Genomic DNA, 23,006 nt, shown 5'->3' on the forward strand with positions numbered 1-23,006 from the left:
TAGCAGAATAACAAAAACTAAAGTGAGCCAAAGAGCTCTTGAAGATTTTCACACACATTATCATCATTCTTAACAAAAAAAACTGGTGTTGCTCTGAATATTTTTTATTATGTCGATCTCTAAAATATCACTAAATTTTCAACACACATCTGCTTCAAATTAAGTTTCAGGTCAGATTGGTAAGTGAGAGAGGTACCATAACCCTAATCTGTTGTTTTTTTTTTAATTACATTCATACCTTTTCTTCCTTGTGCTATTATGTTGTTTTCAACAAACATGTTCCCATTCCAAACTTACAATGTACAATCTAATCAAGAAGAAAATGTAAGATTTTAAAAAAGATTTTATTTATTTGTTTTTAGAGAGGGATGTGAGAGAGAAAGAGAGAGAAACATCAATGTGTAGTAGCTGAGGGTCATGGCCTGCAACCCAGGCATGTACCCTGACTGGGAATCGAACCTGTGACACTTAAGATATTTTAGTGCAACCATTTTGTTGTATTATTTTATAAATAAGCCCAACCTAGAAAGATTAGCTATCTTACTAAGGTCACCCAGTTAATTTTCTAACAAAGGACTAGAATCCATATCTCCAAATTCCAATCTACCTCTTTCATGCACAATAATAATCAAAGATGGGTTAAAAAAAAAACAACCCAAGGTAAATAATTATATAGTACATAGGCTGTAACACTAGGCAATCTTTATGAGGCAGTAAACTAACTGTCCCTCATTGCAAACAAACGGAAGCAAAAATATATCTTTTTTGTTCACGATACAAAGATTATGGATGAGTTGAGGAGTACCTGATTTATATCAACATCAGTCAAGTTCTACAAAGAAAATAAAGGATTTGGCTCAAAGATAAACATGTGGATGTGTTACAGAACAACTGTCTAATGAACATGTAACTTACAGCACAAAACATTGCTGACAGGCGCAAACAGACAAACTTATCCCCTTTAACAGATAAACAGTGTGAGAGTTGGGTTTAAATGACAGTTTTGGCCCTGGATGGTGTAGCTGAGTGGATTGAGTGCAGGCTGTGAACCAAAGGGTCACTGGTTTGATTCCCAGTCAGGGCATATGCCTGGGTTATAGGCCAGGTCCCTAGAGTGAGCGTGTGAGAAGCAACCACATGTTGCATCCAGCAAACACGAGAACAAATGTCGGAGACTTTCAGGGTATCAAAGGTGTTGCTTTGTTGTCCAAGTTTAACCTGTGCAGAGGCGAACTCTCAAAGTGTCCGGAGAAACGGTACCCACACGGGCTGCAGAAGAGAGTCGCGCCGAGTGCTCACATCTAGGTCCTTATATAGGGGTTTTGGCGCGAGCAAGCAAGCAAGCGTTTCACAGAAGCTGATGTAGCGGTTAGCTATTTGCTTACAGAGACCGCGTGCGGGAATTTCAAACTAAGCATTCTTGCATAAGGCGGGAAGGCAGGATATTTGTTCAGTAACCTAGTAATCTCCTGGCTCTAGCTAGCTAGGTTCCTATTTTCTCATGGTCTAAGTTTTTCTCTACTCCTTACATTCCCCCGTTTTCTTCTGGGGGTTTGTCAAACCCTTGACTCTTCATCATTAGGAATAATGGTATAGGGTTGAGATAGAACCATTAGCTTTACTACTTCTATTCTTTCTTTAATAAAGGCTATGACTTTATTTAGAATACAGGGCCCTATAGTAACTAATAACAGAAGCAAAAGAAGGGGTCCTGCAAGTGCAGATAAAAGGGTGGTTAGCCATGGGGAAGTATTAAATATAGAGGCATACCAGTTGGAGTTTTCTTCTTCACTGTCTCTTTCTTTGAGTCTTTTGGTTAAAGTCTTGATATTCTCCCTTATTACCCCTGAATGATTGGCATAAAAACAGCATTCTTCTCCTAAGGCAGCACAAAGTCCTCCCTGCTTGAGGAATATGAGATCTAATCCTCGTCTGTTTTGGAGAGCTACTTCTGCTAGGGAGTCTACTTGACGCTCTAGATATATTACCTGATCTTGAAGGAGAGAGATGTCCTTGGTAAACATTTGGGATAATCTCCTTAGGCTTAGTTCTCCCCGTATCAAAGATGCCGCTCCTAATGCTGTTGAACCTACTATACCTTTGGTAGCTACTATAGGAACTAATCATGGTGCACGAGTGACCCGTTGAGGAAGCCCTAAGAGGAAGTTAGGATTTCCACCATATAAATACACTTGTGATATTATGTAGGCACTTACACATAATTCTGGGCTAATTGCTATTAGACACTTATAGATACCTTGAGTACATACAAACCAAATACCTTCTGGTGCCTGCATGACCTGGGGCGCTTTCCTTGTAAGGGATACATTTTGAAGGTCTATACAATAGTCACTATAATTAGAGGTTAATACAAAATTGGCCAACAAATAACAAGTCCCTCTTCCGTGGAATTCAGCTAGAGTTAGCCCTTCCTCCATGATACATGCATCAATTTCTTCCATGTGTTCCTTACTCGGGCTCCCTTGTAATACTGTAATATTTGGGGCTAGTTCTCCCCCTTGGGAAGTATTTGCTCCTAATCCAATATAAAATGGAGGTCTAGGGCTTAAACATAACCAACAGGATTCAGTTACACTTGGCTGTGTACTGTTAAAGAAAGGAAACACTTTATCTAAAAGCTCTAAGACTGAATTATCTTGATGATGCGGTCTCTCTAGGAAGGGGTTAGGAGTACGGCCTATAACAGGCAGCCGTTGCTCGGCTATCTCAGGCTCCGTGGGAGTTGGACTAAGGTCTTCTGGACTAGTTGAGTTTTCGGCTATTCGTCTAGGAGGCTCCGTCGGGGGTCTCATAGGAGGCAGTCGTGGGGGTAGTCTGCCCCCAGCTCCTATAAATGGAGGCTTATATTTAATGGGTAATTTTCTCACAGTAAAAAATGTTCCTGGGTCAGTTCCCAATGTATACAATCTAATTCCCCATGTACGACCCTTAACCCACTCTGGGTCAGTTGGATGTAGAACTGTTATACTTACTGGGTTACAATTTCTTATTTTACATAGAGCAGTGTCTCCCTTGTGTCTGGTAAGCTTAATATGTGAATCACTTCCTCCTCCAGGGGTCCATTCTAATGGGCTTACTATTGTTTCACAACCCCAGCTTTTACAATAAAAGTCACCTTCATATCCACACCCTCGTGCCCGTTTCCTATCTGGAGTGGGACACCCATATGCTGTTGTTCGACTTAGTTGTTTGTGCAGGAATTCTTCTTCATCTTTCACTAATGGCCTTAAACGGCGCTCCTCCACCCACAATTTCGGAAGAGGTATACAGATTGCTGCTTCCCAATCTGTCAGAGAGTGATGAGTCCCACAGACTGTCTCCAAAAAGTTTAGAGAGATCAATAGTCAGGTTAAGTGTCTCTTCCCCTCCCCAAGTATAATTCTCAGCAAGCGCAGTCCCATCTGCCGTTCTAATTAAGACCCATTCCTGTCTCTCTAACCCTGAGCAGGCCAGACACCAGGATACTACCAGCCCTAGACAGAGGAGAAGGTGAGTTTCAAGGGTTCTCCTGGCTGTTGCTTGACTTGCCATTTTTGCTGGCTATCCCTGGGCAGTTGGGCTGGCTTAGTGTGGGAGAGATGGATCCAGTAGGGCTTCTCGGCCACCCGAACTGTGGAGGGGGTACTTAGCAGTACTTGAAAGGGCCCAGTCCACTGAGGCTCTAGGTTGCCCCTCCTATGGTTCAGGATCCACACCCACTGTCCAGGTTCTGGTGCTTCCGGTAGTTTGGCACCTTCAGCCTTATCCACCTGGATCGCCTGTCGGAGGGTCCGCACCTCACGTCGAATATGCTGCAGTGCCTGTAAGGACTTTAAGAAGTTATGATTAGACATTTCCAGTTCTTCAGTGGTCAGTCGGGGTACAAGTGGTACCGGCTGCCCAAACATGATTTCATATGGTGTCCATTTCTTCAGGTAAGGGGTACACCATGTCCTAAAAAGGGCAAAAGGGAGTAGCTCCACCCAGTTTTTGCCGGTCTCCTCTCTTAACTTAATTATGGTTTCTTTAAGAGTCCTATTCATCCTTTCTACTTGTCCTGAGCTTTGTGATCTATATATACAATGTAACATCCACTTAATACCTAATTTTGTGGCTAGTTCCTGTGATATGGCAGATATAAAGGCCGGCCCATTGTCTGAGCCTAGGGCAAGGGGTATGCCATACCTGGGTACAATTTCCCAACACCGTGGATGCTGTTTCTCCTCGGGTGGGGAATGCTTTTACCTACCCGGAGAAGGTGTCTAGTAAGACTAATAGGTACCTATAGCCATACTTTCCAGGGGTCTTTTCAGTGAAGTCTATTTCCCAGAGTTCCCCAGGAGTGCCTCCTCTATACCTAACCAAGGGAAGCAGTTTCTTACTTGGTGGGTTCACTTTAGCACACGTGCTACACCTGGAGACAATTGACTGGATAATACTTCTCATTCCTGGGCTATAATAGTACCGGCACATTAATTGCTCTAACTTATTTTGTCCTAGATGTGTGCTGGTGTGAATGTCTTTAATAATTTGCCTTATGAGTCCTTGGGGCAGGCAGAGTCTTGAGCCTGGTAATTCTATCCATCCTTGCTGATTCTGCGTTCCCCCCAGTCTCTTTCCATCTTGCTTTTCTTTGGGTGTATAACTGGGGTGAGGGGGCAGCATAGGCGGAGGTAGGAGAGGTAGTACAGTCTCTGGGGAGCCATACGCGGCCTCCCTCGCAGCTGAGTCTGCTAGCCAATTCCCCTTTTCGACTGGTGAATCTCCTTTTTGATATCCCTTGCAGTGGATAATGGCAACCTTAGTAGGTAACCATATAGCATTTAATAGAGTGAGGATTTCATCCTTATTCTTAATGTCCTTCCCTCCTGCAGTTAGGAGGCCTCGTTCCTTGTATATGACTCCATGTATATGGGCAGTGGCAAAGGCACATCTGCTGTCAGTATAAATGTTGGCAGTTTTTCCCTCCGCCATCTGCAGGGCTCGAGTTAGCCCAATTAACTCAGCCCGCTGTGCAGAGGTTCCTGCAGGCAGAGCCTTCTGCCATAATATTTCATCTTCAGTGGTCACTGCTGCCCCTGCATGCCTTAACTCGTCCGTGACAAAACTGCTACCATCCGTGAACAAAGTCAAATCAACCTTTTCATGTGCCTGGTCTTTCAAATCTGGATGGGAGCCAGTCACTGTGTCTAGAATCTGTTTGCAATCATGGGCTATAGTAGAGTCCGGCATGGGCAGAAGGGTAGCCGGATTGAGGGCCGTGGTCTCCAGGAAACGAACCGATGGCGAATTAAGCAGCTGTGCCTGGTAGTGCGTTAGCCGGGTGTTGGATAGCCACCGATCAGGAGGTGCCCTGAGGACCTGTTCAACATAGTGTTCGCTGATCACCTGTATGTCCTGGCCCAAAGTCAATTTGCTTGCCTCTTTGACTAGGACTGACATGGCGGCAAGTGCCCTCAGGCAGGTGGGCCACCCAGAGGCTACTGGGTCTAACTTCTTGGATAGATAGGCCACTGGTCTCTTCCATGGCCCGAGTTCCTGGCTGAGTACTCCTAGTGCAATTCCTCCCTTCTTGGCCACAAATAGCCAGAAGGGCTTAGCCGGATCAGGCAGAGCCAGGGCCGGGGCAGCCACTAATGTTTCCTTAAGGGCTTGGAATGCCTGCCTCTCCTTATCGGTCCATGTGAATGATTCCTCCTTTCCCCGGGTCAATTTGTGTAAGGGTCTGGCCAATTCTGCGAAACCCAGGATCCAGAGTCGGCAGTATCCTACCGCTCCCAAGAATTCACGCACCTGTCATTTGGTGGTGGGCTCCGGGATTTGCAGGACCGTCTGGATCCGCTGGCTGGACAAGGTCCTCTGGCCACCCTGCAAGTTATACCCCAAGTAACTTACAGTTTGAGTCACGATTTGGGACTTCTTGGCAGAGACCCGATACCCCATCTGTTCGAGATCCTGCAGTGTCTGTGGTAGCCACTTCACAGTCTTCCTCGCTTCTCACGGCTATGAGGATGTCATCAACATACTGCAATACCACCACTGACGGGTGTGATGACTGAAAGGCCCGCAAGTCCTTACTTAGGGCCTCATTAAAAATGGTGGGGGAATTCTTGAACCCTCGTGGCAGCTGAGTCCAGGTGAACTGGCCCACTAACCCGTTCTCGGGATCATTCCACTCAAAGGCAAAGATGTCTTGGCTCTGGGGTGCCAGCGGGATACAGAAAAAGGCATCCTTCAAGTCTAGGACCGAATAATAGGTGTGTGTTGGAGGCAACGAGCTTAACAGGGTATACGGGTTGGGCACCGTAGGGTGGATTGTCTCTACCCTCACATTCACCTCCCATAAATCCTGCACGGGGCGGTAGTCAAGTGTCCCCGGCTTCTGGACTGGGAGTAGAGGGGTGTTCCAGGCTGACTGGCACTGTCGGAGTATCCCTGCTTCGAGTAGGCATTGCAAGTGCCGTGCGATCCCCTGCTTGGCTTGTGCTGGGACCAGATACTGCTGAATTCTGACCGGGCTGGCAGTGCTCAACAATTGCACCAGGATGGGTGGTTGGTGAGCCACCAATCCAGGTGGACTGGTCTCCGCCCATACACCAGGCATCTTTGCTAAGAGATCGTTCGGGACCCCCGCTGTCTCCTCCTAACCTTCTTGGATGGTGGCCAGTAGGTATTCCTCAGACGGCGGAACAGTTATGTATAGGTTGACTCCGGCTTCCCGGCTTTCTGAGGAACCGTCTACTTGCCTGAAGGTAATGGTAGCCCAAAGCTTCTGTAATAAATCCCACCCGAGCAATGGGTAGGGGCAGTCTGGAATGACTAGGAAAGAGTGAGTAATTGTTCCTTTTCCTAGGTCAGTTACTCGTGCAGTGGCCCATGGATATGCTTCTGCCTTTCCCGTGGCCCCTACTATTTTGGTAGTTGCTTTCTGGATCTGTCCTTGAGGTTGCTTTAAAACTGAATAGGTGGCTCCCGTGTCGACCAGGAAGTCTATAGGCTTACCTTCGACTGTCAAGGTTACCAGGGGCTCCTGGGAGCCAACTGGAATGGAGCCCTGGCTTCGTCAGTCCAGGGTTTGGAGCAACACGTCGGGGCCCTTTTGCGGCTCTAATCCTTCTGCCATTAACTTGGGACAGTTCCGCTTCCAATGTCCTTTCTCTTTGCAGTACGCACATTGGTCTTTATCTACTCGCCGCCTCTGACTTCTCTGTGGGCCCCCTCCTTTTCCTTTACCCTTAGTTGGGGGCTGCTGTGCTGTCAGTAGAATTTTGGCAACTTCTTTTGCCCTTCCGACTTCTGGGTCATCTCTATTCACATAAACCTTTTGAGCTATCTCTAGCAACTTACTTCTATTCCCTCCTTCAAATCCTTCCATTTTCTGTAGTTTTCTTTTAATGTCTGAGGCAGCCTGTGTTACAAAAGCTATGTTCACCAGCCTTCGATTTTCCTCTGCCTCAGGGTCCAGGGGAGTATATACTCTATATGCCTCCATGAGCCTTTCTAAGAATGCAGCGGGGGATTCTTCTCTGCCTTGAATAACCTCGCTAACCTTACTAAAATTTGTAGGTTTCCTAGCTGCTGCCTTGAGCCCCCTGAGTAGAGCCCGGCGATACTGGAGGAGCACGTCTCTTCCCCCAGTAGTGTTGGGGTCCCAAGCAGGGGTTTGAGATGGAAGGATGTCCTAGACCTCCCCTCTTTCAGGCATAGTTTCTCCCTCCTCTCCGAGTATAGCTTTTGCAGCCTCCCTTACAATATGGTCTCTTTCCTCTGACGTGAAGAGAGTCTGCAAAATCTGCTGACAATCATCCCAGGTTGGCTGGTGAGTCCCGAAAATAGTCTCTAGGAGGGAAATCAGTCCCTGCGGTTTTTCAGAAAATGGGGGATTCTGATGCTTCCAATTATATAAATCACTAGTAGAAAAGGGGACATAGATCAACCGTGGGGGCGCCCGCGATGGAGCATCCGGCGCCGGGGGCACCTCCCGGAGAGGCAAGATGGTGGCCCCTCCCGCCCCATAAATGGCCCCTCCCCAAGTGTGTGGTGGGCTCATAAGTCCGATGACCCCTGGCAGAGAGGAATCTGGCTCCTCCCTACGAGGGTAAGGAGGAGGTGCATTCACTGGGTCTAGATGGTCCTCCGGTGGACCGGACAAAACTGGGTACAACCTAGGCTGAGCTCGGGGAGGTTCTGGGGCGGGTGCTGTGTCTTTTCCCTTCCCCCCATTTTTAGGTGTGGCCAGGCAAATCGCCCGCCTCCCCCGCTGGCTCCCTCGCAGGCACTTCTTTATGTACCCCGGCCTTTCTGTTGCAATGTCTACCCAAACATCAATATAAACAAATTGGTCGGGATGGGGAACCCTGTATACTGTGGCCCGCACTGCAAACAAGATGGGCAGATCAAAAGTACCCTCAGCGGGCCATCCCACATCAAAGGTGGGCCATTCCAATTGGCTTAGCGTCCGCAGGAACTCAGGATCCGGCGGTGGTCTGCCATAGCTTCGGGCCCGCCTCTGGAAATCAGAAAAATTCTTTAATAGACAATCAAGTGGGGAGCCAGGAGCCGATTCTTGCTGCCCCATCTTGGGAGGGCTTAAATTAAAAACGACCAGCACACCACACAGACAAACAAGGCAACAGACAAGGCATTTTCACGAAGACACAAACCTTGGACGTACCTAATATGCAACACACCACACAGACAAACAAGGTACAGAGCTCAGTCGCTTGCCTGCCTGGCCTGCCCTCTCGTGAGATGATGCCGATCTTGGCTAAGGTTGCCTGATCAGAGTCCGGGTTAGACTGCCAACCGTTATGCCGTATGATCTGACACAGGATTCGCAGGTTAGGGCCCTCTCATGCCCCGTAGGCTTTCCCGTGGGGCTACAGACACATTCATTTACACACACTCTAGTCTTAACGCCTACAAACTAAAGCTAATCGCAGCACAGCGAGGCGCAAAAGGAAGGGAATCTAACGTGACCGGTCTCTATTTAATTACAAAAACAAGATTCCAGGGGCGGCGTCCCGCCTACTACCGCAGGGTTATTTGCTCCGGAGCCCAGAAACCAGGAACCAAAAGAGGATCCTTCAGTAAATACTTACACTGCCCGTTCGGTCTCCGAACCGAAACTCTACCGAGGGAGATCTCACTGGGGCCTCCAAATGTTGCATTCAGCAAACGCGAGAACAAATGTCGGAGACTTTCAGGGTATCAAAGATGTTGCTTTATTGGCCAAGTTTAACCTGTGCAGGGGCAAACCCTCAAAGTGTCTGGAGACACGGTACCCACATGGGCTGCAGAAGAGAGTCGCGCCGAGCGCTCACATCTAGGTCCTTATATAGGGGTTTTGGTGCGAGCAAGCAAGCGTTTCACAGAAGCTGATGTAGCGGGTTAGCTATTTGCTTACAAAGACCGCTCGCGGGGATTTCAAACCAAGCATTCTTGTATAAGGCGGGAAGGCAGGATGTTTGTTCAGTAACCTAGTAATCTCCTGGCTCTAGCTAGCTAGGTTCCTATTTTCTCATGGTCTAAGTTTTTCCCTACTCCTTACACATCGATCAGTTGCCTCTTGAATGCACCCCACTAAGGACCGAAACTGCAACCCAGGCATATGCCCTGACCAGGAATTGAAATGGGAACCTTTCACTTTGCAGAACAATGCCCAACCAAGCCACACCAGTCTGGGCCATCTATCTGCTATGTAACCAGTTCCAGAGGCTAGCTATTTCAATTGTAAGTTCACTATTTGCAAGGTAGACATTAGTCTCTACAATACATTATACACATACATTACAAATGGCATACTCCTCAGCTGTAAAAAAAGAAGAAAGTTTTACCCTTTGTGACAGCATGGATGGACCTAGAGTACATACGCTAAGTGAACTAAGCCAGTCAGAGAAATACAAATACTGCATGATTCACTCATATGTGGAATCTGATGAACAAACTGAACAAACAAGCAAAATACCTAGAGAGTAGGATGACAGCTATGGGGGTGGGATGGAAGGAAAAAGGATTCATGGACATGGACAACAGTGTGGTGATTGCAGGGGGGAGCAGGCTATAAGTGGGATAAATGATAATGGAAAAAAAGACAATAAATAAACTTAAAACAAACAAACAAACAGCCCTGGCTGGTACAGTTCAGTGGATTGAGCGCTAGCCTGTGAAACCAAAGGGTCGTTGGTTCGATTCCCAGTCAGGGCACATGCCTGGGTCCCCAGTGTGGGGTATGTGGGAGGTGTCCACACTGATGTTTCTCTCCCTCTCTGTTTCTCTCCCTTCCTCTCTCTCTAAAAATGAAACAAATAAAATCTTTAAAAAAATACAATAAAGAAAAAAAATAAATGTAGATGTTCTGTCTACAAACCAGGGCTCATTTTAACCAGATACCCACCCTAAATAAGACCTCTTCACTACTCTCTGCTTCTATAATTATACTATAATATAATCATATACAATTCTTGCTAAGGGAAAAATATCATTTCCTTTGCCATATTACAAAAACAAAAACAATTTAACAATCACAAGGAGAAAAATCCCAGGATGAACAAGTCTTGGTCCTCCCAGACTTTATATTCTCCAGAGTTTCTGGAGATTAACTTTGTAGTCAAAACTGCAAAATTTTCATTTCCTTAGGAAATTCAATTTCTCAAAAGTATTAAACAGTATTTTTATGGCTAGTATTTACTGAATGCTTATTGTATGCCAGACACCATCCTAAGCACTTTAACTCATTCTATCTTCAAAGCTGTGAAAGAAAAACAGATTCTATTATCATCACCCCACCTTTAAAAGAGGGAAACTAAGACACAAAGATGGAAAGTGAACTGCCAAGGTAACGTCACTAGGAAGCGGCAAGAACCAGGCTTTGAATCCCGGTAGTCTGACTTCAGGACTTATGTCTATATTCACTAAGTGATATTCCCTCTCTCAGTTATGAATTCATTTTGCCACGCAAGTTATACACTTTTTAAATAAACCAATTCCCTAAAACTACTCTATAGTTTTAATCTTACAACTAAATCCTCCATCAACTCTTGACAATCCATGACTACATTAAACTTTCTCTCACTCTTCCACTAGGCCAACATGGGAAACAGCAGAGTAGTAAGTAGTTTCAGAAACAACCATCGAATACAAGGATGATACAAACAAAGAGAAAAAAGGAAAAAATAAAAAAACACCTGCAGTGATAAGCGCTCCAGTAAAGGACAAAACACAAGGAAAATGGGAAAGGCAGAAGGAAGAAAAGAATGGAGAATGAATATCAAGATAATAACCTCAGCACTTCTGATTTATCCACGTAATTTTTCCAGTCTGCATATATCCTCCAGAATACTAACTGTTAATGTTACCGCCCCAGGCAGGTAGCCTCAGCTATACTTTCTTAATCCAATAATCAAATAATATTCTTCAAATGCTTTGCTGCCATTTTAAGCCCACTGAATACAATGAATTTTAACTCTATAATTACAATGAACTGATTAATTGAATTTCTTATGTTCTTTCAGTTAGTAACAATGAATAAGTTTAACCCAAATAAATGTATACAACTTTTGAAGAAAAATGTTATGATCTTTAGTAGGTTGATATTAATAAAATTCTTGACAATTATCTTTCAAATAAATTGCCTCTAACACATTTTTGAAAAGTGAAATACCATTCTTAGAATAATACTTCTCAAAAAACTCTTCAAAAAAATGCTTTCCCCTAGACATATATAAAAATTACTTGATCAGCATCGGCAGAGCCCAAAGATTAAGACAATTTCACGTTAATTATAAGCACAACCCTTAAGAAGAGGACTGCAATATTTAAAACTCATGTTGTCTTTGTTTGAAATTTTATTTCTAGAGAGAGGGAAAGAGAGGGAGAGAAACATCAATGTGAGGTTGCCTCTTGTGCGCCCCCTAGGAGAGGTGGGGGCCCAGCATGCAACCCAGGAATCTGCCCTGACTGGTAATCAAACCAGCCACCCTGTGGTTCACAGGCCCAAGTTCAATCCATTCAGCTACACCAGCCAGGGTAAAAACTCACATTTTCAATAAAGAATAAAACAATGGTAGAACTGAAATGAAATGCAATGTAAACAGCTAGTCACCAGTAATCAGAGAAAAAGTTAAGTGTTTAGAAGGTTTTCAGTGTTTTATTCACTGCTCCTTTACATAATAACAACAGCCTGGGTTAGAGAGCTTGTCTTCTATATTTTATGTTTTAGAACACACCATCAAGCTAAAAATCATCAGAAATGATAGACCCTAATTGTAAACCAATCCCATTCCTCCTAGTGAAAGGTTTTCTTAGGCTCCTCCAAGGAATAAATGCTGATCAGCCACAAAAGTAGGCAGTATAGAGCTTTATTGGGGTTTGCGCACCCAGGTGAGATTTCCCTGTCCGCAGGGAACGGGGTCAGGAAAGCTACATGGAACACGGAAAATGGCGGGTTTTATTTTGGGTTGGCTCTCCATGGGACCTGGGGATTGGTCCCTTGTGAACAAAATGGCAACATGTCACTGATGGTTTCCCTTGCACCCTGGTTTGACGTGGGCCATCCCTTCTGGGTTACAGTTCAGCCGCCATTTTTATTGTAGTCCGGCCGCCATTTTGTCCTCCCCTGCCCATCCTGACACCTACCTAATTTGGCATTACTTTCCCCATTAAGAAATTCACTATATAAAAAAGTCTTTCTCAACAAGACTTGTGCCACAATAAAAAGAACCCAAAACCTATATTTTAATGCCAGACCATATAGTCATATTCTTAAAACTAAGCCAAATCCTGGGAGGTCTAAGTAGCTGAGGGAGGAGGGGCAGGAGCTCTGGCTGCTCTGCCAGCCTTAGCCTGGCCCAAGCTATCTCAGTCCCAAGCTCTAGCCCTATGACCCCACCTGTTCCAGTGCCCAGGCTTTGTACTCCAAGGTGGGGATGGGATGAGCTTTAGGCATCTCTGGAAAGAGAGAAATGCCTGTGCTGTGAATAAATTAACTAAGTGAGTAAGAGTCAATTATTGGATTCCTAATTTTGTTCTGTATTTAAATATCCTGGGCTCTTTTTAAAATGGAGACATTTTATTTTTTTAAACATTTAATTTTGTAATCATTGGTAATAAAAACTTTTAACTTTCAGTAAATTGTAAACAGCTCAGCTTATTTTTGTTTCTTTAAGATCTAGTTGTTGTTTTTTAAGATTTTATTTATTCATTTCTAGAGAGAAGGAAAGCGAGGGAGAAACACAGGAAAAGAAACATGGATGTGTGAGAGAACCAGGGATCAGCTGCCTCCTGGACACCCCCAACTGGGGAGCTGGCCCTCAAGACAGGCACCTGCCCTCCCTGGAAATCGAACCCACAACTTTTCAGTTAGCCGGCTGATGCTCAACCCACTGAAACACACCAGTCTGGGCAAGATCTAGCTTTAAAGTAATGAAATGCACCCATCTATAAATTTCCCTCACTTAAAACTTAATCTGCCAGTGTGAAAGGTTCTAAAGTATCAACACCACCAAGGAACTCGTTAGAAATGCTAATTACTTGGCCCCACCCAGGGAGGGACCTAGCAATTGTGTTTTAAGGAGTCCTCCAGGGGATGCTGATGCTCAAAGTAGTTTGAGAACCAGTGGCTTCCAGGTTGAGAGTCAGGTGGCCTAGATTCAAACCTTAGAGTCAAGGTTAACTTGACAGGGTGATCGAGAGTAAATTACCCAGCTTCTCTACTCTTGTTCCTCATCTATAGAATGGAATTACAGGATTGTTCTTTAAAGATTAAATAAGAAAACATATGGTAAGGGCTTCAGAGCAATGCCAGACACATAAAAAGTATTCAAATGTTAGCTGTTGTTAAAGCACTTGAACAGTTGTAGACCAGGAGGAGGACACAGGCAGAAAAGCCTTGAGTTTAATACCTAGTGAGTAGGTCAGACTCAGGAAAACAAGGCAGAACCAAACACATGCACACAGGAGAAAAAAGATGGTTGTCTAGAAGGGGCAGGCATACTGACTGGGATAAGGTAAGAACAGCCAATTCTGACCCAACAATATAGCCTTTAAAAAAGTGAAGACATATAAGCAAGAAGAACCTGAAGAACAGAAAAAGTCATTCTAGCCTACAGGTGTGAACGAAGATACTGAGAAGCAAGCTAAAGGAAAGCACAAGGCAGTAGACTACACTAGCTTAAGAATGGACAAAGCAAAAACATTTACAGTAGTCCCCCCTTATGCACAGCGTATACATTCCAAGACCCCAATGGATACGTGAAACCGCAGACAGTAGCAAACCTTGTATGTACTATGTTTTTTTAATACGTACATACCTTCCTCCTTGATCAACTTCAACTCTGCCGGAAATGTGGCAGCAGCTTCTCCAACAGCAGGCACAGCCTCTGCAGTGTTTACATTTCTCAGTCCAAACCTACTCCTGAATCTGTGTAACCACCCCTTACTTGCAGTAAATGGCTTGGTGTCACTCCTTTCAGAGGATCCCTTGCTGAAATGTTCATACAGAATCAGTGCTTTCTGGCGCAACATGCTGCCGTCAACAAGGACACATTTTCTGTTCATGTCTTCCACCCACAAACCTAATGCCTTTTCCATCTTACTAAGCATTTATCACGCACTGTGGCAGTAACGTTGGCAGTTTGAGGTGCAACAGCAAAACTAGCACGAATTTCTTTTTCCTTCTTCACAATTTCACGGATAGAAGATTCGTTCTTACTGTAGATCTTAGCAACCTCAGCATAGGATTTTTTTTCTTTCCTTATTAAGTCAAGAATTTTCACCTTTTCACTTAAAGGAAGCACTTTTCGGCTTCTTTTTGGCATATCCAAATTGGTAGCATCAGTACTCTTGCCCTTCGGGGCCATAATTAAGGAAAGTAAGTGTTAGTCGAACACCAGCACTGTATACCAAAAGAGTTGACAAGCGGCTGGTGGCGTGTGAGTGTGTATAGACTGGACAAAGGAATGATTCACATCCCGGTGAGACAGAGCAGGACCTCATCACTCTAACCGGAACAGAGAAAGAAATATAAAACTTACGAATTGTTTATTTCTGGAATTTTCCATTTCTGACCTCGACTGGAACGCGGGAAGCAAAATCGTGGATCGGAGGATGTCTACTGTAGTAGAAAGTCAGTCATCCCAAATGATAGGCTTTAGGTGGAAGGAGTGAAATGCAAGCCCTGCCTCCTCAGGGCAGTCTCCTGTACATTCTCATTTGCAAACTAGCTTCCCCTTTTGTCTCTTTAGCACCCAGAGACTACTCTTAGGCACTGTGGCCCATCCATCAATCCATTGTCTGCAGCAAAGTTGAATGCAGAAAGGGTGAGAAGTCTGCATCGGGCCCCACATTCGCTGAAGTGAGCACTACTTGAACTGGACCAGACATCTGAACACTCTCAGCCGCAAATTAGCACAAAACCATAGCACTAAAGAATAAGTAAATAAATAAACAAACCTCGCTTTAATAAAGAAAAAACTTGGGTAAGCAAATATGGAGGGGGGATGAAAGGCAAAGAAGACATTTTTTTTTTTGTCTTCCTCCCCCACTGAAACCCGCTTAGGTGCTGGCCCATTACAGACGGCTTATATTCGTGGCCTGAAGGCTGAGGTTTTCCTTCCGGTCATTGTGTTTATTTCCCCCACCAAAACCGGCCCAGCAGGGCAGGCGCGCCCGCCGGGCGGGGACAAAGCCCACCCCAGCTTCCACCTGGGCGAAGGCAGTGAAGAACCGAGACACGGAGTAGCAACGCTGCCCAATCTCACCCGCCCGCCGGCCGAAGTTACCAAGCACAGAAGCACCGCGGCACCGCCCCCGCCGCCCGGCGGCCAATCCGGAGAGCCTGCTGCCCGAGAGTACCAGCCCCGGAGACACAAGTTAACGCGACCCCACAGATCGAGCCTGACACCGCGGCGCGCACCCGCACCATCCGAGCCGGCCAATCAGCAGTCGGGCATGCGCAGCCGCAAGCTCGCTCGCGCGCTGGCCTCAAGGTTGAGACCCCCCACCATAACATGGCGCCGGCGCGCGCGCCCCTAACCCATGGGTACGGAGGCGCGCGCGTGCAACTGTCGCCCCCTGGAACCACGTCTGTTCCTGCCCAACCCCCAACGCCAGCCGCCCGAGGTTGGGGAACCGAAGTACCCCAACTCGGCCGCCGACAGTCCCTAAACTCTCCGTGCAGGTCCCAGAGGGGCAGTCTCAAATATTAAGACTGCTCGCGAGGGCAACTGGGGCGGGGGGCGGGGGATGAGGAGACATGGACTTACCCGAGTGCAGCCGCCTCCAGGCAGCGCCGGGGTAGGGGTGCTGAAGGAAAGTGAGTGTGAGCCGTGCGCAAGCTGTGGCGGCGACGGAGCAGCCTCAGGCTGAGGCGAGCTGACTAGCGGGCAGGAGGTGAGAAGGTAAGGGCCCGTGCGTCTCAGCCGAGCTTCTGTCAGCGCTGCAGGGCCTCGCTTAGCGCCCGGATCCAATCGCGAGGGACCCAGAGAGGAGCCGGGGTAACCGCGGCAGGCGGGCGGCCACGGCTAGAAAGCGCGTGTGGGGAAGCCGGGTAGGGGGCAATCAGTGGCCCCTTTTCTCTGTTCTCCGAGCTTCTCTTTCTCACGCTCCTTTTTTTTTTAAAAGTTTTAGTCCACCGCCCAGCGGGAGTTGTAGTCTCCGATGTGTACCCCTTAAGCGATGCTGGGGGGTGGTGGACTACAACTCCCAGAAAACCTCGCGCGGGCGAACACCGTGCCTTGGACGCGGAGAACTCTGCACCCTGCCCTCCGTGTAAGGATTGTCGGTGGAAGCGCGGTGTGGTGGGATAGAGAACGTGGCTGCATCTGGAGCCTGTTTGGCCCCCCGGGTGGGGGAGGGGAGCAGGGGCCAAAATCCAGACCGGTGGTGGCTCCTGCCTGTTCCTTGCGGAGCTCCAGCCACCTTCAGCCGCCGCCGAAGACTCGCACTTGCTCTTGCACCCGAGATTCCCTGCAAATTGCGAGACCAGGACACGGCAAAGGCCGGGGATCCCCAGGGTGACCTGGAGGCCTCCTTGCTCCTCCGGGGGATTTTCTCCGCCCTGCACCACCCTCTGGGACACAAAGAACTCCCGTTAGTTTTGTAAGCTTGCCTCAAAAGAAACATTTTGCCCGGACTTTGGACGGTGGGGGAGTGGGACTTCTGTTTTTATTTACCTCCTGCGGCTTTGCTCTCGTCTGCACTTGATACTTAAAAATAAAGTTGAGGAAAAGCCATGGAGTGGTAACAGACAACCTGATTTGTAGCCCGTTTTGTTCAAAGACTAAGCAGTTTTACTCAAAAGTATCCACCCACCCCATCCCCGCCAGTTATTTTTGACTTCTCAACTGTCATGATTAGCTCATGAATTTTGGAAATGCAGAGACATTACTGTTAACCTAAGTTAAAGTCAAAAGTTTAAAAAACTTGACCCAGAGATTATATACGTTAATATAAAGTGCGCGATTGACTGATTTTGTGATTTTTCTCCGCACTGGGGATTCAAGCAACGCCGGCCATCCTTCCCCTCCCCCTCCCCCTCCTCGGTAGGTGGCGACCACAGCAGCGCCTTTTCCAGCCTGTGCATCTGGCAAGAAAACTTTGCAGCCACTCTTGATGTGCAGCAGTCCCCCCTTATCCGCGGGAAAATACCTTTCAACACCCCCAGTGGATACCTAAAACCCCAGATAACACCAAGCCCTACATACACTGTTTTTTTCCTATACATACCTTCCTCCTTAATCAACTTCGACTCTGCCGGAAATGTGGCAGCAGCTTCTCCAACAGCAGGCACAGCCTCTGCAGTGTTTACATTTCTCAGTCCAAACCTACTCCTGAATCTGTGTAACCATCCCTTACTTGCAGTAAAAGGCTTGGTGTCACTCCTTTCAGAGGATCCCTTGCTGAAGTCTTCGTATAGGCTCAGTGCTTTCTGGCGCAACACAGTGCTGTCAACCGGAACACATTTTCTGTTCATGTCTTCCACCCACAAACCTAATGCCTGTTCCATCTTAACTAAGCATTTATCACACACTGTGGCAGTAACTTTGGCAGTTTGAAGTGCAACAGCAAAACTAGCACGAATTTCTTTTTCCTTCTTCACAATTTCACGGATAGAAGATTCGTTCTTACTGTAGATTTTAGCAACCTCAGCATAGGATTTTTTTTCTTTCCTTATTAAGTCAAGAATTTTCACCTTTTCACTTAAAGGAAGCACTTTTCGGCTTCTTTTTGGCATATCCAAATTGGTAGCATCAGTACTCTTGTGCTTTGGGGCCATTATTAAGTAAAAAAAGGTTACTTGAAGACCAGCTCTGCGATACCCAGTCGGTTGATCTGATAACAGAGACAGCTACTAAGTGACTCATGGGAGGGAGCGTCTACAGCGTGGAGACGCTGGACAAAGCATGGGAAGATGTTAGAAAGTGAGTTGTCAGACAAAAGTTCATTTGGGCAAGATTACCCTTGTCATCATTTAAAATTTGGGGGGGAGATAGTGCCCTTCTTCTATGAATTTGCTTAATGCTTCAGAGTGGAATTTTGTTGCTTTTTCACGAACAACTCCAACTTCCTTGATGTTGAAGCAGTTCCTAAAACTCTTAAATCCTAAAGCAGTTTCTAAAACTTTAGCTGGCTTTGAATTGCCTCTAGACAAACAGCTGGCCCTTTGGGACAATGAACAGTGTATGGAACGCTATGTGGTTTCAACAACATCTGGAGGCCAAGCCTTTTTCTCAGCGTACTTATTTCACTTAGCATAATACTCTCCATCAACTGATTGATGTTTCTCCCTCTTTCTTTTTTAAAATTTTGTTTTATTTTCAGAGAGAGGGGATGGGAGAGAGAAACATCGACTGGTTGCCTCTCCCATGTCCCCAACTAGGGACCTGGCCAGCAACCCAGGCATGTGCCCTGACTTGAATCGAACCAGGGACCTCTAGGTTCACAGGCTGGCACTCAAGCCACTGGCACACCAGCCAGGGCTCTCTCCCTCTTTTTCTCCCTTACCCTCTCTTTAAAAATGAATAAATATAGAAACTTAAAAAAAACAACCCACATTGGATCCTGATCTGATCATATGCTATGAACTCTGCAGTCAGCCACGAACCTGGAACAATTCCCACCTTTTCCACCAAAATAGAAGGTTCTAGTCCCATACATTTTCCAACAGATACCTCCAGGGAAGCTGCTGTTGCCTAAGGAGGGCAAAACCAAGGCAATGGTCTGCCCTAGTCCCTTAGAAAACCACCAGACCAACCCAAATGCTCAACCCGCAACTTCTCACAAGCCCAGATATTGAAAGACAAGATTGCCACTGACCACTCTGGCACCAACCCAGCCGCTCCCGGAGCCTAGGCTGCTCTCCTCACAGTTCCAGTGGGGACTGAGGAATGGGCAGTACAGCTGGTTATGAAAAATCAGCAGGCTCTCCCTCCCAAGCACTCTCTTGGTGGTTATACATGTTTGGTTAGTTTCCACAGTTTTGAAATTGTTGATTATAATTGTTCTTACCCGTTTAAAGTTTACTTCAGCAGAGGAGGAACTGACGCCTAGAGCTTCCTCCTGCACTATTTTGTATGACACAGAATGGATCTTTTTGGTCATAGGACCTTTTTCCCCAGTTTTATTGAGATATATTTTATATATAACATTGTGCAAGTTTAAGGTGTACACCATAATGATTTCATATATGTATATATTGCAAAATGATTACCACAGTAAGGTCAATTAACACATCCATCACCTTACACAGTAATCTTTTGTATTTGTGAGAATGGAGTAGATTTTTAAAAATGAACTTAAGTGCACCCATTTTAAGAATACAGTTCTAGCCCTGGCTGGTATAGGTAAGTGGATTGAGCATGGGCCTGTGAACCAAAGGGTGGCCAGCTACATTCCCAGTCAGGGCACATGCCTGGGTTGTGGGCCAGGTCTCTAGTAGTGGGGTGCATGAGAGGCAACCACACATTGATATTTCTCTCTCTCTTTCCTCTTCCCTTCCCCTCTCCCTAAAAATAAATACATAAAATAATTTTAAAAGATTTTATGTGTTTTTAGAGGGGGAAGGGAGGAAGAAAGAGAGAGAAACATTGATGTGCAGTTGCTGGGGGCCATGGTCTGCAACCCAGGCATGTACCCTGACTGGGAATCGAACCTGCGATGCTTTGGTTCGCAGCCCACGCTCAATCCATTGAGCTACGCCAGCCAGGGCTCAAATGAAATATTTTTTAAAAAAGAATACAGTTCTCTATCTCTCTTAAAGTTTCACAGAAAATAGAGTCATTCAATAGTCTTCTGTATTCAGGAGACTGTCTTCTATTACTCAGGAGGGGTTTTTTATTATTATTATTATTTTTTAAGATTTTAGATTCACCAGGAATCACACCAGTGACCTTTCACTTTGCATGATGATGATGCCCAACCAACTGAACCACGCCAGCCAGGGTTTATTTGACTTTTTCAATTTTAATTTCTTGATAACAGAGCTCTCACCTCATACATTTTTTTAAAGATTATTTATTTCCTTACTTTTAGAGAGAGGGAAAGAGAGGGAGAAAGAGGAAGAAAAATAAAGAGAGAAACACACCAGCCAGGGCTCATCTCACACATTTTTTGACCTCCAGCCCTGGGACAGTGTAAGTGCCTGTCATCTGGCAGATGTGTAACAGAGTAAGTATTGGCCAGTTGTTGCTGATCAGGAGCATAGGTCCCTTGTCACCAGGTTTTCTGAGTGAGAGAAGCCAGAAATTTGAATTTTGGTAGAACTCTCCTTATTTTTAATCATATCAATATTCAGAATAGAAAGATTAAAAAACAGTAAAATAAATGAGAGGAAGGAGTTTACAAATGAACATATTGGAATAGTGCTAACTTCTTCCCATGCAGAACTGACTGATTTGGGATTTCTGAAAACATCCCTGGACCTCATTTTCCAAAAGTAATATTCTGTGTGTTCACCTAGTCACACTTAGCACCCCAGCATTGTTTAGCGAACAAACAAAAGAATAAATCTGAAGGTGCTAACTAGAAAATGAACTATGGGGAAAATTTTGTCTCTGTCTGTGTAGTTGTTCATTTTTAAAAAGTATTTGTTGAAACAACTTCTGGCAAAGATGGAGGCATAGGTAGACACACTATGCCTCCTCACACAACCAAAATAAGGACAACAAACATTTAGAAAAAACATACAACCAGAACTGACAGAAAATTGAACTGTACAGAAGTCCAACAACCAAGGAGTTAAAACAGACACATTCATCCAGACCAGCAGGAGGGTGGAGTCAGGCGGCCAGGCAGACAGGGATCATGACAAAAAAAAGTGGTGATTTGCGGACCCAGGCACTCCAGGCAGCAGTGATGGATGCCAAGAATGCTAGATGGCAATGGGGGGACCCTAGAGGTGCAGGAGATAGCTGGCAGACCTCGAGCACGGGGTGGCAGCGGGCAGACCCAGTGAGAGCACGAGGTGGCTGCCTCATCGGGCGGTCACACATTTGCACACAGATAACCCAGGCGAAACTGGGGAGCGAGACTGTCCATGCAACCCAGGGCCCCAGTGTGGGGAAATATAGCCTCAAAACGTCGATTACAAACACCTGTGGGGGTTGAGGTGCCGGAAAAGACTCCCACCCTCACAGGAGAGTTCGTTGGAGAGCCCCACCGGATCCTAGAACGTACACAAGCCCACCAACCGGGGAATCAGCACCAGAAGGGCCCAGTTTGCTTGGGAGAAGCAGTGGAAGGGACTGAAATCTAGCAGAGACCAGAGCAAGCGCCATTGTTCCTTCTCAGCCCCCTGCCCCACATACAGCATCACAACCCAGCAAACGGATTGCCCAGCCCTGGTGAACACCTAAGGCTCTGCCCTTCACTACGTAACAGACGTGTCAAGACAAAAAAAAAAAAAAAAAAGATCCAAACAAAAGAACAGATCAAAGCTCAGAACAAACATACCTAAGCAACAAAAAGATAGCCATCCCATCAGAAGAACAGTTCAAAGCACTGGTGATCGGAATGCTCACAGAATTGGTTGAATTTGGTTGCAAATTAGGTGGAAAAATGAAGGTTGTGCTAAGTGAAATAAAGGAAAACATACAGGGACCCAATGGTGATGGGAAGGAAACTGGGACTCAAGTCAATGGAGTGCATCAGAAGGAAGAAAGAAACAACCAAACAGAAAAGAAGGAAGAAACAAGAATTCAAAAAATGAGGAAAGGCTTAGGAACACCCAATCTAGGATAGATTATGTTCTATCTTTACATAATCCAACATCCGAATTATAGGGGTACCAGAAGGGGAAGAGGAAGAGCAACAAGTAGAAAAGTTATTTGAACAAATAATAAAGGAGAACTTCCCCAATCTGGCAAAGTAAATACACTTCCAGGGAATCCAGGAAGCTCAGAGAGTCCCAAAGAAGTTAGACCCAAGGAGGAACACACCAAGGCACAGCATAATTACATTAGCCAAGGTAAAAATGAAGGAGAGAATCGTGGAAGCACCAAGAGAGAAAGGGACAGTCACCTACAAAGGAGTTCCCATCAGACTGTTGATGGGCTGATTTCTCAAAAGAGACTTTGCAGGCAAGAAGGGGTTGGAAAGAAGTATTCCAAGTCATGAAAGGCAAGGACCTACATCCAAGATTGCTCAATCCAGCAAAGCTTTCATTTAGCATGGAAGGGCAGATAAAGTGTTTCTCAGATAAGGTCAAGTTAAAGGAGTTCAACATCACCAAGCCCCTATTATATAAAATGTTAAAGGGACTTATCTAAGAAAAAGAAGATCAAAAATATGTACAGTAAAATGACAGCAAACTCACAATTATTAACAACCACACCTAAAACAAAAATAAAAGCAAACAACTAGAACAGGATCAGAACCACAGAAATGGAGATCACATGGAGGGTTATCAACAGGGGAGTGGGAAGAGGGGAGAGGAGGAAAAGGTACAGAGAATAAGTAGTATAGATGGTTGGTAGAAAATACGAAGGTGGGGTAAGAAAAGTATAGGAAAT

The 23,006-nt window shown here is 45.7% G+C and overlaps 2 protein-coding genes across 2 annotated transcripts in view; both read right to left on the reverse strand.

The window, feature by feature from the left end:
• The window catches only part of LOC123806338 (general transcription factor II-I-like), a 70,552-nt gene extending 53,944 nt beyond the window's left edge, over positions 1-16,608 (reverse strand). The window contains exon 1 of the mRNA XM_045819390.1: positions 16,263-16,608. The gene's annotated coding sequence lies outside the window, so the exon portion shown is untranslated. The remainder of the gene's footprint in view (positions 1-16,262) is intronic.
• LOC123806293 lies at positions 3,495-16,247 on the reverse strand. The gene is given in 4 exon segments (XM_045819334.1): positions 3,495-4,200; positions 4,202-5,968; positions 5,970-8,509; positions 14,310-16,247. Coding segments are annotated over 3 exon segments (3,108 nt in total). The 5' UTR covers positions 6,605-8,509; positions 14,310-16,247.
• Positions 16,609-23,006: the final 6,398 nt, after the last annotated feature.

Source organism: Phyllostomus hastatus, unplaced genomic scaffold, assembly GCF_019186645.2.
Source record: "Phyllostomus hastatus isolate PE091 unplaced genomic scaffold, TTU_PhHast_1.1 phas_scaffold_385, whole genome shotgun sequence".
NCBI classification, from domain to species: domain Eukaryota; kingdom Metazoa; phylum Chordata; class Mammalia; order Chiroptera; family Phyllostomidae; genus Phyllostomus; species Phyllostomus hastatus.